This window comes from Nycticebus coucang, chromosome 10, assembly GCF_027406575.1.
Source record: "Nycticebus coucang isolate mNycCou1 chromosome 10, mNycCou1.pri, whole genome shotgun sequence".
In the NCBI taxonomy this organism is placed as follows: domain Eukaryota; kingdom Metazoa; phylum Chordata; class Mammalia; order Primates; family Lorisidae; genus Nycticebus; species Nycticebus coucang.
This window is the reverse complement of record NC_069789.1, coordinates 119383187-119397890: the sequence shown is the minus strand read 5'-3', so window position 1 is coordinate 119397890 and position 14704 is coordinate 119383187. Positions and strand designations below refer to the sequence as shown.

The 14704-nt window shown below is 53.6% G+C and overlaps 1 protein-coding gene across 3 annotated transcripts in view; it reads right to left on the bottom strand.

The window, feature by feature from the left end:
- Nucleotides 1-7: 7 nt before the first annotated feature.
- Nucleotides 8-14704, bottom strand: part of SYMPK (symplekin scaffold protein) — a 46392-nt gene continuing 31695 nt past the window's right edge. For 2 of the 3 annotated variants that reach the window (XM_053607825.1, XM_053607826.1), the window contains 14 exons: nucleotides 14024-14259; nucleotides 12269-12350; nucleotides 11919-12032; nucleotides 10740-10887; nucleotides 9710-9870; nucleotides 8085-8193; nucleotides 7679-7779; nucleotides 6616-6706; nucleotides 5957-6058; nucleotides 2268-2455; nucleotides 1291-1467; nucleotides 1016-1111; nucleotides 377-712; nucleotides 8-250 (listed from right to left, as the gene is read on the bottom strand). In XM_053607825.1, coding sequence (XP_053463800.1) covers nucleotides 113-250; nucleotides 377-712; nucleotides 1016-1111; nucleotides 1291-1467; nucleotides 2268-2455; nucleotides 5957-6058; nucleotides 6616-6706; nucleotides 7679-7779; nucleotides 8085-8193; nucleotides 9710-9870; nucleotides 10740-10887; nucleotides 11919-12032; nucleotides 12269-12350; nucleotides 14024-14259 — 2079 coding nt within the window. In that variant the 3' untranslated portion in view covers nucleotides 8-112. Of the gene's footprint in view, nucleotides 251-376; nucleotides 713-1015; nucleotides 1112-1290; nucleotides 1468-1598; nucleotides 1642-2267; nucleotides 2456-5956; nucleotides 6059-6615; nucleotides 6707-7678; nucleotides 7780-8084; nucleotides 8194-9709; nucleotides 9871-10739; nucleotides 10888-11918; nucleotides 12033-12268; nucleotides 12351-14023; nucleotides 14260-14704 lie in introns of those variants that run through there. The other variant, XM_053607827.1, reaches the window with a different exon arrangement.

The following is a 14704-nucleotide window of genomic DNA, read 5'->3' as shown; positions in this document are numbered from 1 at the left end:
CAGACCCTCCATCTCTTCAATTTTATTTTTTAAGGCAAAGCACCCGCTGGTCAAGCCCCACTGCGTCTCCCAACTCAGCTCCCACCCCACTCCGCTTCCCCACCCAGCCCCGTCAGCTGTTCCCCTTGCTCTCAGCTTCCCCAGGTTCCTCGGAGGCCGGGCTGGGGGTCTTCACGGTGTCTTCTCCGGCAGGGGCGAGGGTCTGAGGGCTCCGCTCGTCCTTTGATGTCAACCCGCCAGCTGCTGTCTCCTGTGACCCAGCAAAGTGGGGGTGGATAAAAGGGTACCCTCCCCAGCTTTCCAGCAGGCCCCACCCCGCCGTGTCCCCGCCCAGGCTGGATGCCCCTCCTCCGAGTGCTTTGGTTGCGGTCCCTACCTTAGGTAGGGGCCCCTCCAAACTCGAGTCCAGGAGGGCGGCTTCGGTCAGCCCCGAGTCATCGTCCATGCTGATGAAGATGGCCGGGGTCTCGCACTCAGGCCCCTCCTCCCGGAAATCCATGGCTTCCTCGGACGGGAGAGGGCCCAGCCGGGCTGAGGATGAGGAGGGAGACAAGGAGGAGGAGGACGGAGCTCCCACTCCACCGGGTTTCAGCTTCTGTTCTTCTTCTAGCTGCCGCTTTAAGGCCTTCTCCTGGGCCAGCCGCAGACCGATGAGGTCCTGAGGGGGACGGGGCGCTGGGGCCGGCGCCATGGCCAGGGGCTCCAGGTCGTCCTGGGGGTGGGGAGGGCACGCAGCAGCTCAGGGACGGATGCTTCCAGAGGATGGTGGGAGAGAAGGGGCAGAGACCACCCTGAGGCAGAAAGCTGGGGGCAGCATAAGGGACAGCGAACTCTTAATTGTGGGTACAGGGAGGAGGGGTAGCTATCCCGTTTTAGCAGGAGCATCCTCTCAGAGACAGGTGGTGGGGTAGCCCCAGCCTCTTCATGGGAGGAGGAAGTAGCGGGGCCTTGCTGGCTTGGGGTGCAAGGGTGGGGCTTGGGGGAATCCAGATGGGTGGTCTGCAAGGGCCCTCACCTCTTCCAGGGGCCCTGCAGGTGCCTCCTTGGCCTCAGGCTCCTGTTTGCCGCTGGCCTCCAAGATGGTCATGATGGAGTTGGGGATGTGTGCTTGCTGGGTGAAAAGCAGCAAGAGGGCGCTGGGACAGGTCTGGCCTGGAGACTTCTCTTGGACACCCAAGATGCCCCATCCCTGACTCTCCAGAGCCCCTGTCTTTATGTGACAGTGTAGGGTCCCCCGTTTCTGCCCCCTTTCAAGTCTGTAGGGGCCACCCTCCCTAAGTCCCAGGGTACCTGGTGGGGGGTGAAAGAGCGGACGTGGGCCAGCAGGGGCTCCCGGAGCTCAGGGCACTTGTCAAAGACGGCTCCCAGCTGCTGGGGTGGCAGCTGCAGGATGACCTGGAAGCTCTGGGGCTTGGTGCGTTGGCAGCATTTGATGAAGCCCTCCCACACCTTAGGATACTTCCATACCTGGACCAGGCAGGGAGGAAGTTGTTGGGAGGGGCACACAGGCAGCCACTCTAACCTCAGCCCCTTAGAGAAAGACCTCACCAGGAAGTGCCCAAATCCCACCATCCAACAGATTCCTCTGGGCTACATACAGCTCTGAGTTCCCTCCAGAATTTGTCTTCCAGAGCCAGGGAGCTGGAACAGGAAGGCAGTTTGGGAAAGGAGTAGAAGATAACAGACAGCCACTCTCCTGGAGCCAGCCCAGGCTAAATGCTGTAGGAACACATTCTGTGCTCCTGACAGCCTTGAGAGGGCGACATTCCCCCTGCGAGGATCAAGGAGGTGCGAGGACCTGTCCAGGTGTACATTTAAACCCACCTCTGTCTGACTCCACCTTTAACATCTTAGCCAGGTGTTGCAAAATGCAACCAGGGGCAGCTTACAGATGAGGTCTGTTTTTTGTCTCACCGTGATATTTCTACAAGCTCAAATTTCTAACATCTCTAAAAAACTGAACCATCTTTCAGCTCTGAGATCCATCCGGGCTAGTGCACAGTGGTGGTGGTGGAACGAGAGGCAGCCATGCCCCTCCTAGGGTCACACCCCCTGTAGTCTACCATTTCTCCTACTGCCCCTCGTCACCCTGTAGACAGTGTTTTCCTGGCAGGAGGCAGGGTAAAGGGGTCACAGTAGCACCTGCTCTCCTCTGTGAGGGAGGGCAAAGAGCTAGAAGCCCTCTAGTTCTACCTCAAGACTATCTTCAGTGGGCTCTGCTGCGGCCAGCTGTGGGCAGGGGTTGGGAGTAGCCAGGGGAGGGTTACCTGCTTCATGATGAGGCGGGATAGGATGTTCATGACGAAGCCCCCCAGGCGGGGGTACATGGTCAGGGACTGGATGACGGTCCTCATGAGCAGCATGGGCAGGGGGTTCTGCTCCATCAGCTGCTGCATCACCACGGCCAGCACCTCTGATGTGTACACGTTCCGCTCCGCAAAGCACAAGTTGGTGGCTGTGAGGAGGCGGAGAGTGGGCCTGTCCTCTTTGCTCCAGCTGTCCCCAGGAGGTGGGAGCCCCACCACCCTTCAGGAGCCTAAGCCCTGACATCTGTCCATGTGAGGGGAAGAGCCAGCCCTGACTTCCTGAAGCTCCCAAGGAGACAAGAAGCCTCCTTAACCCAGCAGAAGATCCCATTGTGACTTGACCCTTGGAAAGGCTGCAAACTTGGTCCAAGGGAGGGCCCATGTCCAACTTCTTGAAGCACTGGCCAGAATGGGAAGAGCTTGTCCCCTTTTCTTTTAGGACAATCCTGGGGAAGGCTGAGGAAGGAAAGACATGTTGCCAACCCTTGGAGACCCATTCTGGCTTGATAGCGGTGGCGGGACACTCCCACCCTTGCAAGAGAGGGGTGGCAGCTACTGACTTCCATCAGCCCTCCCAGAGAGGTCAAGAGAGGCCCATAGGCCAGCTCCACCAGAAGACTGGCCACCCCAAGCCTGACCAGGACACAGGGTTTGTGCTGGTGATGGGGGTACCAGGCCTAGGACTGTTTGGGGGACACAGGGACACAGTCAGTAGAGTAATAAGAAAGGGAGGGACAAGAGATGGGGTCAGCGCATACAATGATTCCCCCAGCTTAACACCCACCAGTGCAAGGTGGACCCAGAGGGTTGGCACAACACAAGCACCTACAAGCAGGCCTTGGGGCCTGTTCTGAGTGGATGGTAGTGCCCCATTTTATTGTGCTAAAGGGGAGACCCCAGGAGCTGCCTTGAAGCTCTTCTTCCCCAAACACCATTTGCCATGTGAATCTGTCAACCAAGAAGTCTTTATTGAGCTAGAGAGAGGCCCTCCCATCCTTGAGAGGCTAATGGAGAACAGGGGTGGGGACTTAAAGAGGGAGGATGGCGATGTTACAGGTAGACAGACAGGAAGGAGGCTAAGTGGGCAGAGAGAATATAGGAGGCAAGGCCTTGTCAGAAATCAAGGAAGCACCCCCCACTTTCAGCCCCCAAGGCCAGGTTGTCACTGGGTCCTGCCTGCCCCACTCCCCAAAGGTCTTTAGAATCAAATCCTCCCCTCTCCTCCCCATCAGCCCTCCCCAGTCTCCTGGGCTTCCTACCCAGCCTCTAATCCATTCTCCACATGGCAGCCTGAGGGGGTTTCTGGAAAGCTCTAACTCAGCGGTTCTCAACCTGTGGGTAGCAACCCCTTTGGGGGTTGAACGACCCTTTCACAGGGCTCGCCTAAGACCATCGGAAAATACATTACAATTCATAACAGTAGCAAATTGTTATGAAGTAGCAATGAAAATAATTTTATGGTTGGGGGTCACCACCAGGTCCAATGAGGAACTGTATTAAAGGGTCGTGGCATTAGGAAGGTTGAGAACTGCTGCTCTAACCTCTGACTCCTTCCCTCCCAGAGGCTCTCAAGAGATCAAGGCCAAATTCCATGCCCCGAGACCTTGTGTAGCCGAGACCTTGTGTAGCCGGGCCCCATGCATTTTCCTTAATGGTTACACCTTGACCTCCTCTCCTGACTAGGCCTCCACCCTCGACTCTAAGACCCAGCCAGGCTCAGCTCTGCAGTTCCAGTACCAGGCTGGCTAGTGTACCCCTCAGCCTCCACAATATTTTTCCTTTCTCTGCTGTCTCCCCAACTGCTACCTCACTCCTAACTCATCCTGCCCAATGACCCATGCCCAGGCTGCTCTGCCCCAGCCCTATCCTGCCCTCTCTGAGTCATTACTGTGCAGGGACAGCTTTCCTCGAGCCCTGGGAGGACAGGGCTGGGGCTGTCTCTTCTGTGTACCCAGTACCACCCAGAATGTGGCTGAGAAGAGGTATCCAGGGAATTTCTTAATTGCGGGAATAGATCACTGATGGTAGGACTGGCACCAGAGAGAGGGTGGCTTATGGGGGACCAAGCGCCAGGGATGACTGCTTCCATGACCCAGCACTTCCAATCCCAGAACTGGGGTTCCAACAGTGCACGAAAAAGACTGGACTTCTGATCTGAAGCTCATAGTGAGGTCACTAGTGCAACCAGGAAGACTGCTGCACAAGCAGGAAAGAAACATGCTCTGGAAACTGGGTGGATTGGGAACTGGGGACAGCTGGTGGAACACCAGGAGGAGGGCTGGCAAGGGCTCTGCCAGAATAGGAGCTGTGTGTGGGCCTGGGTATGTAGGAAGAAAATGGGGGTTAAAAAAGGTAGACCCTGCTGCCCCCTCCAGAGGCCTGGCTCCTGGCTATCCACATGGCATCTCCCTGGCCCTGGGTTCCTCCAACACCACAGGCCCTGACTGACAGGGCCTCTAGTCTGGGTCCACAAATGGCCTTGGCAGGGGTGGTGGTGTGCGCAAATCCCCTCAAATTACACACTAGCCACGTGAGCATACTGTCCTTGGGAATGGGCCGGAACTTTCTTCAGGACACCAGTCAGGGTGTGGAAAGACCACATTCCTTTTCTCCCTACCCTTCTGCTAGACACCTGAGCAAGTGCTCAGTTTTAATGTGGGTTTTACATATTCATAAAGTCCTCTCTTGACCTTAAAAGTTTCTGAGAGAAGCAGCTGAGGAAGACAGGAAATGAACCACTGAAGAAGCTACTTCAAGCTACAACCTGAAGCTCAGTGAAGGAGGAAGCCCCTTCCACACTCCAAAGGTGAGAAGAGTAATCAAAGGACAGTTGACTTATGAGTAGAGAGGGCAACAGGGGCTCCACTTCTGTGGAACAGAACAGCTCCCGATCCAGAAATCACTCAGGGAAGGAACAGAGGGGAGCTCTTCAGGGAGGTAGCCCTCAGACCCAGGGAACTGGTAAAGCCGGGATTCCATCTTGGGTCCATTTAACTCCAGATTCTGTGCTTTTTTCCACTATGCCACTTATGCTTAATGTGACCCTGAACAAGTTACTTAACCTCTCTGGAACCTCCATTTCCTACAGAATGGAAGCCAACATACTTACCAGGTTAAGTGTGATGAGGATTGGCAAGAGCAGGTAGGGAGAGCCTGGCTCAGTGAGTAGTGACTGTTGTGAGCTGGCCAGTGTGACACCAAACTCCCTGCCATGGAGACAGGACCTCCTGCCTTAACTTGAGCCTGGCATCTACCCTGAGTCCAGCAAGTGCCCTTGTGCACTGACCCTGCTCTGTTGCTGTGCCTCTGACCCCTGCTCAGGGCAGGCTCTGCTTCCTTGTGCTCCTCGGGGTTAGGGCAGGAGGTGGACCCCCTCATTTCTTTAGGCTTACTCTGTGCCAGCACACAGTAGGTACATCAGTGCCTTAGACAGAGGAAGAAAAGGCAGGCCTGTAAAAGGGAAGACCTGGGAGGGCGAAGGTGGAAGAGGAGGGAGGAAAAGAACAAAGGTGAGTCTCCAGAGCTCAGAGGTGGGTCTGTGGGTGGCACAATCTTCGACTTGGCAGATTCCAGCAGAGGCATGTGGGCGACTGAGGTTCTCCCACCCAGTCTGCAGGGGCCACTGAAGGGGGGTTGGGGCAGCGCCTCACCTTTGATGATAGACTTCATGTCACACTTCACCGAGTCGATGTTGTGTAACGCGATCAGCAGCTCTCCAGGATTCAGAGGGGACAAGGCTGAGTTTCCTTCACCTGCAGTGGGTGGGAGTGGAATGGGGGAGATAGTACAGAGGCCTCAGTGGAGAGGTGGGTCTGAGTGCCCCAGACCGGGGAAGCGGTGAATGAAAACAAGGTATCTTTTGCTTCTTGGAACTAGTGGACAGAGGGCTAGAGCAGGGGAAGCAACTAATAACATAAAAATGGGGCACTGAATGAAGCAGCAGCCCTCTAAGTTAAAAGTTTTATTTTTGTTTCTTTTTGACTGTGTCAAAGTGCCCCTGGCATACTCCTTGAGGGACTCAGGCAAGATGTGAGGAAGGGCCAAGGTGCAGCCTGTGCCTGAGGGTCTGAAGAGTAACTGGATCCCAGAAGGGAAGACACTTCTAGAGTCAGCCCCCAGCTCCACAGCCTCACCCCTGCCATGCATGAAACCATCATCCACATTCCAAGATGGTGGCCTAGGAGCACTGGGACATGATGAAACATCACATCCAGATGGTACCCCAGGGAGATGGATGGTACCCTAGGGAGATGGATAAACCCTTTTTCCCTGAGGTTGGCTCCTGATGGGGAGTGGGTACATCACCTACCATGCTGGGTGCCCAGAAGGCGATTGAAGACCTCCTTCACAACGATGGGGTTGAGCTTAATGAGTTTAGGCAATGCCTGGATCACCTCTTTCTACAGGAAGAGGGTGGCAGTGGGTCAGATACATCCTCACACCCACTATCAGGCTTACCAAGCTCTTTCCAGGTTCCATTTTCCCTTCCCCATCACCCCCTCTGCTCCCTCAAGGCAGATCTGTTATCCCAACTCATTCCCCCTGCATGTCACAGGCTCCCTGGGCCAGGCTTTTTTACACAGAAGCTGCTGGACTAGACAAGTGTGCAAAAGTGAAGAGTGTCATTGCTTTTTATAGATGAAGAAATGGAGGCTTACCCAAGGTACCACTGCTCATTAGGAGCAAGACCATGTCAGGAGACATAGATGGCTTGGAGAGTGAGCTTCCTACTTGTTAGGCAAAGTGCTGCCTCTGTGGTTTACGTGAAGCCTCTTGACAATCACATTGAGCATGTCTGGTACAAGAGCTCACTGTTATATGTCATTTGACAGATGAGGACCAAAGAAAGGAAATGACCTGCTTGATGTCAGGGGAAGATGAGGCAGAGCCGAGACTGCTCCCTCGTCTAATAAACTCAAGAATGTGTCCTAAGCATTTTTTTTTTTTTTTGTAGAGACAGAGTCTCACTGTACCGCCCTCGGGTAGAGTGCCGTGGCGTCACACGGCTCACAGCAACCTCTAACTCCTGGGCTTAAGCGATTCTCTTGCCTCAGCCTCCCAAGCAGCTAGGACTACAGGCGCCCGCCACAACGCCCAGCTATTTTTTTGTTGCAGTTTGGCCGGGGCTGGGTTTGAACCCGCCACCCTCAGCATATGGGGCCAGCACCCTACTCACTGAGCCACAGGCGCCGCCCGTCCTAAGCATTTTACATAGGTATTTGGGTGTCTATGGCTTCTAAGACTTCTAACCACAGGCAAGCTATGTTCCCACCCTCTCTTACTTGACTCTGGCTCAACTACCGGGAACAAAGCCTGCTGCTGTCCTCCTCCCTGCCACAGGCAGTGGGGGCAGACAGGCACGGGCTCCATACCTTCTCCAGCCCATTGAGCACAGGGATGAGGAAGCGGACGTCTGGCAGTCGCTTGTGGTAGAGATCCCGGACCCGCTTCACCAGCTCTGGGGAGGGTGGGACTGCAAGTGGAAGCAGCAGAAAAAAACACATCAGGAGTGGAAGAGGGGACTGGGGAGGGTGAGCTCCATGGGGGAGAGTTAGAAGGGGGTATGTGGGAGGCCAGGGGCAACTCAGTTTCAGAGTAGAAATCCTCAGCCCTAGTTGGCAATGCACTGTTCCAGATGGAGAAATTGAGGCAAAAGGAGGGAGGAACCCACAAGAGGGGCAACCATCTGGGAACCCAGCAGCTGTTACTAAAGGACTGGGAAGATATGGCAAAACCAGGAGAGGAAAATATGAAAGGTGGGGGTGCAGGGTGGGGTACCTTTGTCTGTGAGGCTGTGTAAACATCGGGTGACCAGCGTCTCTGCCCCCTTGGGACAGTTTTCCACCAAGAGGAGCAGCTCTGGTGAGTTCATGCCCATTCCTCGGATCTAGAGAGAGATAAGGATGATCAGACTCAGGGGAGGCCTGGGTGTCATAGGCAGGGTGAGTAGTGCTAAGACTTGGGGTGAGGACAGGTGACAGGTTTAGAGAACAGGGGCATGGATAGCAGGTGGGAGAGATGTAGGTCAGAAGAACTTTAGTGTCATCCTGTCTCATCTGACCTAGACTTACTCTTGCTCCTGATCCTTGGCTTAGCACTGTCCTCCCTGTAGGCCACTCCTTCTGCCCTCTCAGACCTGAGCCGATCTTTAACGCCCAACCTATGCTTCAACTCTCTGTGAAGATATCTCAGGCTCCTGCTCAGCCCTTCTGTGACTGCCATGGCCCTAGCTTGGCTACAGGCCCAGATCAGGGCTCAACTTGCCACTGCTTCTGAAGCCTGCCCCACTGTGAGCACTTAACACAGGGCTCAGAGGGCTAGGTTTCACTTTGGCCCAACAAGTGTCTATAAGTGTCTCAAAACTGACCATCTTTGCTCTTTTTTTTTTTTGAGACAGAGTCTCACTATGTCGCCCTTGGTAGAGTGCCATGACATCACAGCTCACAGCAACCTCAAACTCTTCTTAATTCTCTTGCCTCAGCCTCCCGAGTAGCTGGGACTACAGATGCTCACCACAATGCCCAGCTATATTTTTTGTTGCAGTTGTCACTGTTGCCTTAGTTAGCCCAGGCCAGGTTCGAACCCACCACCCTCGGTAAATGTGGCTGGCGCCCTACCCATTGAGCTATAGGTGCCACTCTGTCTTTGCTCTTGAGTTCACAGCCCAGTGGGATCACTTTTCTGCAAACCACAGTTCTAGTTTACCTTGAAAATTAGGATACAAATCTGCTTCCTCCTGACAGTAAGCCTATCATTCCCACTTCACAGGTAAAAACCCCAGCGCATCTGGATGGCAGGTATGTGGGGACTAAAATATAATTTTCTCTTTATGTTGGATATTTTCCATAATAAAAAAATGTCAGGAACAGAGATATGAAAAGGTGGTTTCAAATCCAATTGCAAATTGAAAGCACAGATGGTCTACAACTTAGCTGTCAAGTTTGGAGTTGCAACTCTATGAGTCCAAAGAGAGGAGCAGGTGGGACTTATTTTTATGTAATGACAGCTATAAGACTTCTGTTAGCCACACAGGGGAGGGCCAGCTTATGAATAGTGACAGTGATACAGGTGTTTACATCATGAACAGCTTGCAACAGCATGAGGGGACTGGATCATTACCCCCGTTTTCACTGAAGGTGCCCAAAGTCACAATGAAAAAATTAGTAGCAGAACACGATCCCAGGTCCGTCTGACTCTAGGCTCTCAACTGCTGAGCCACGCTGTGATCTCACAAACTGACAGACGATCTGTGGACCACCCAAGAGTTATAGAGCTTTTTGGCCAGGGTGGACAACCCTTCATGTTCAGTACACTTGGAAGTGGAGATGCTGGGGGAAGGGGTAAACTTGGGGACTTAGCCCTGCCTGTGGGTGGGCAGCACCTGGTGGGCTCAGGGACCTCACCGGCTGCTCGATGACTCTCAGCACTGTCCGCTTGATGTCAGCAATGGCCTCGGTGTACACAGCCGCCAGCTCATGGATCAGCTTGTGGTTCTGAGGCAGAAGGGCCAAGTAGAGGTACAGACACTGCTTCACTGTCTCTTCGGTCCAGGGTGCTGCCACCTCTGACAGGGCAGGACAGGCATCAGGCTCATTCTTTACCCTCCCAACCCCATCCTATGCTCAGCATCTGTCCCTTCATGGCGAATAGCTCAGTGGCAGAGCAGGGTGGACAGAGAAGGGAGCCAGATTAGGAAGCAAATTATTCTAGGTCAGGGAAGTGGGGTGACCAGACTTCCCATCTCCATCCTCCCCTGACCACCAACCCACATGGCCAACAGAAGGATCGTTCTAAAGTGCAATTCTGACCCTGTCCTTCTCTTGCTCAAAGTCTTGCCAGAACTGCCATGTGGCCTCGGGATAACCCCCTAGCTGCTCCCCTTGTATTGTCAGCCAGGCAATGTATAGGGCAGCCCCAAACTACCACCAGCCGTCCTCTATGGTGGTCACATGACCCTTCTTATAGTTCCAAAGATCCTTCATGCCTGTGCATCTGTGCCTGCTGCCCCCTTTGCTGGGACCACCATTCCCCAGCTCCTTTTTTCACACCTGTTCAGCCTCTGGGTCTCATGCATACTGAACCTCTCCTGGGAAGCCTGGGTCTCCTCTGCCTCCTCATCATGGCTCCAAATCTCATTTAATGATCCATTTACTGGGGTCCTGAGCCTGTCCATCTGAATCCTGGGGGACCTGGAGCTTTGCTGAGAGAACTGGCCTCAGATGGCCCTCCCTGTAGCTCTAGCACTGGCTGGCTCTTCTCATCCATGAGTTTCTCCTTGACTTCTCGGGCTGGGTGGGGCACCCCCCAACCCTTGCCTATTCTGTCATTACTGCTTGCTGTCTCCCCTAGTCCACTGGGCAGGGTTCAGCTACATCCTGCTCTGCCCCAGGACACAGAGGCACTCAACACACATCTGATGAAGCTCCACCAAACCTGTGTCCTTGTCAGCTCCAAACAGAACTGATGGTGGGTTGGGGTGGACCAGGAGCTGCAGGTAGTTGAGGGCGAATTTCTCCACATACTCTCGCAGCTGTTCCTTCTCGTACATGCGTTTGATGAAAAGCAGGGCCTGGGAACGCACCTGAGGAGAGAGCAGGGGCAAATGGGGAAGAGCTGGGGGCACAGGGGAGGAGGGTAACGGCTGTTCTTCCAAGATTGCCAGCACATTCATGAAAACAAGTCAAACTTAAGAAAGGTTCAGCCCAGCTGTTACTTGTGTCTAGGTCTATCACCAGCTCAGGAGAGAGGCATCCTGGCTCAAGGCAGGGCCCTGCATCACTGCTTCACTGTCTCCCTCCCAGCCACAGCTCTTAACTCTGCTTGCCTTGCTCATTACGCTCTCAGCAGAGAAAGCTTTTCTCAGTTCAACGAACTGACAAGGCTCCCGGGCTTTGAAACTAATGCTATCATTGGCTAAATTTTATTTCATACAGATATCAACTACTGGGAGGGCACTCTGTTCCCAGCAGTAGCAGGTGGCCAGGACCAGAGGTGCACAATGAAGGTCTGTTGAATGATTGAAAAAACACGTGCTCAGCGCCTGTAGCTCAGTGGCTAGGGTGCCAGTCACATATGCTGGAGCTGGCGGGTTCAAATCCAGCCTGGGCCTGCCAAACAACAGTGACAACTACAATCAAAAAATAGCCGGGTGTTGTGGCAGGCACCCGTAGTCCCACTACTTGGGAAGCCGAGGCAAGAAAATTGCTTAAGCCCAAGAGTTTGAGGTTGCTGTGAGGTTTGATGCCACGGCACTCTACCCAGGGTGACAGCTTGAGACTGTCTCAAAAAAAAAAAAGAAAGAAAGAACACATGCTGCCAGGTCTGGCGAGAGGCTTGAGCACATAGGGACCAAGGGCCTCACTCAACCATTGCACATGCATATCTGTCCCCTCTAGAGCACACCCACCTACTCATATTTCAGGTCTCAGCCTGAACAAAAACAACCCAACAAAAAATGAAAACCAATAAACTGTTCCATGAAGGGCATTAGGCCTGAGGGAAGCCTTCTGGGTAATGCAGAAAAGTCTGGGCTGGTCCTCAGGACAGAGAAAGTCTTTGCAAACTGCTGGCTGAGTGTAGCCAGGAAGTCATAACATGTGGCAGTGGGATCACCTTGTCCTTCTCATGGGAACTGAGGTCAAGGAGGACATGCAGGTACTGAAACTGGCGGGATGGGCGCTTAAAGATCAGGTCTCGAAGTGTGGACATGCCAAGGTAGGTGCGACTCTGCAGCAAAAGAGAAGGAACCAGAACTCAGCCCACCTGCAGTGTCCCTTTGGGATCTGTCTCATTTGCCTCCCTAAGATCAGGTACCTGGACAAAAGGGCCCAGGCCCTTGTGAAACCTCTATGACAAGGTCCAGGCTGTGTGCCCTTTAGACCCCTCAAGGCAGGCCCTGTCCCCACAACAAGCTGCTGTGAGTTAAGTCTGTCTGCACCACCTGCCCCACAGCCCCGTCTCACCTCATCCTCACAGTACTTGCGAATCACTTCCAGGGCACTCTCAGTGATGAGTGGGGCCTCCAGCACCACCTTGGTGAAGATCCTGCCAGAGAATGAGGGGGAAGGCACAGCTGCAGAGAGGCTACTTGGCTTCCATGTGCTGCTGCAGAGACAGTTGTTCAACCCCTTGGTTATAGAGCTATGGAGGCGAACAGACCAGGGCTCCAAAGCTGCCAGCTGGGTGATTTGGGCAGAGACTACCTCTCTGAAACTCAGTTTCACCCTTTTGACAAATGGGTATTCCTAACTTCATTCATTTAATACAGCAATAGGAGAGAATAAAGGGGATGGAGGGTGTTGGTTATATTGGATATGGTGGCTACAAAAAACTCTTTTGAGGTAACACTCTGCCTCCAGTGGATGAGGAGCCAGCCATGAAAAGAGTGGGGTGGAGAATATTCCAGATAGAATAATAAGAGCCAAGGCCCTGAGCCTGGCATGTCTAAGGAACAGACAGGGCCCAGGCTCAAGTCTGGGGGGTTGGGGGGGTGAAGGGCAGAAAAAAGGGGCTTAAGAAGTTGGAGGGGGGCGGCGCCTGTGGCTCAAGGAGTAGGGCGCCGGTCCCATATGCCGGAGGTGGCGGGTTCAAAGCTAGCCCTGGCCAAAAACCAAAAAAAAAAAAAAAGTTGGAGGGGTTAGGTTATACAGGCCTTATTGGAAGGGTGTACTTTATCCTAAGAGCAGTGGGGAACTATGGAAAGTTCTTTTTTTTTTTTTCTGTAGAGACAGAGTCTCACTGTACCGCCCGAGGGTAGAGTGCTGTGGCGTCACACGGCTCACAGCAACCTCCAGCTCTTGGGCTTCCGCGATTCTCTCGCCTCAGCCTCCCGAGCAGCTGGGACTACAGGCGCCTGCCACAACGCCCGGCTATTTTTTTTGTTGCAGTTTGGCCAGGGCTGGGCTTGAACCCATCACCCTCGGTATATGGGGCCGGCGCCCTACTCATTGAGCCACAGGTGCCACCCAGAACTATGGAAAGTTCTAAGTGGGGAAACAAGAGGATTTACATGATGAAATGTCTTTGGAGGTGCTGTTTGGAGGCTAGATGGGTAAACTGAAGGCCAAGAATAGGGAGGAATCTATAGAACCAACTCAGGCAAGAGATGGGGTGTAGAGAAGTGGGACTATCCATCTCCAAAACAAGCCCAGGAGATGGGAAAACAGGTGCAAAGGGTAAGTAACATAGGCCACTCAGAGCAAGTGGCAGAACTGGACAACAGCCCAGAGAGCATGACCTAGAGCCTACATGCAAAACCACAACCCTGTATATTCTTTTTTTTTGTTTGTTTGTTTGTTTTTTTTGTAGAGACAGAGTCTCATTGTACCGCCCTCGGTAGAGTGCCGTGGCGTCACACGGCTCACAGCAACCTCCAGCTCTTGGGCTTACGTGATTCTCTTGCCTCAGCCTCCCGAGTAGCTGGGACTACAGGCGCCCGCCACAACGCCCAGCTATTTTTTTGTTGCAGTTTGGCCGGGGCTGGGTTTGAACCCGCCACCCTCGGTATATGGGGCCGGCGCCCTACTCACTGAGCCACAGGCGCTGCCCAACCCTGTATATTCTTTCAGAGAATGAGGAGGGAAGGAGAAGGCCTGGGGTAACTACATGGAAGACTAACTCAGTGGTGAAGAGGAAGGTGATCAGACATCAGAGAAGAAGGGCAGGACACAGGAGTGGGGGACTCTTAGGGACAGAAGGGTGTGGGCCCACCCCCTCACCCATCCTTCTGGTCCGGTTTCTCCTGCAGGCCAGAGAGCAGATGGATGAGGCAATCCTCGTACTTGTCCAGGGTGCCTGAGGTGCCAGCTGCCAGGTAGGCATTGTACTCCTGGTAGAGCCAGGCAAAGGCCAAGTCTAGGCGGGCCCGAACATCCTCTAAGATGAAGGACAGAACCTCAGCTTTTAGGCCTGAGTCAAATTGTGTCACCAGGCTGGCCAGGATCTTTATGCGTACCTGCAGGGGGAACAATCCAGTGTTGGTATGGGGGTGGGAAATCCTGGGGACACCACAGCTGTTCCCCTTCAACTCTTCCTGCCCAGGCTCATGAAGCTCCAGTGGAAACAGGTATGTGTGGCAGGAGGAAAGGGGATTGATCATCACAGAATAAAGCTGAGTTTCTAGGAGAATCTACATACTTAAGTGTGCAGAAAAAGATCTTGAGAGAGTCCCCTAATTTGTGCACTGGTTACCTTTGATGAGGGGGACAGGATGCAGGTGATGGCCAAGGAAGATTGTACTATATCTATGTTGCCTAGAGATATTTTGAATTTTTAGAAACAGGGATCTCACTATCCTGTCCAGGCTGGTTTTCAGCTTCTGGTTTCAAGCAATCCTCCCATGGCAGCCTCCCAAGTACCTAGCATTACAGGTGTGGGCCACTGTGCTGGTTGTAAGTACT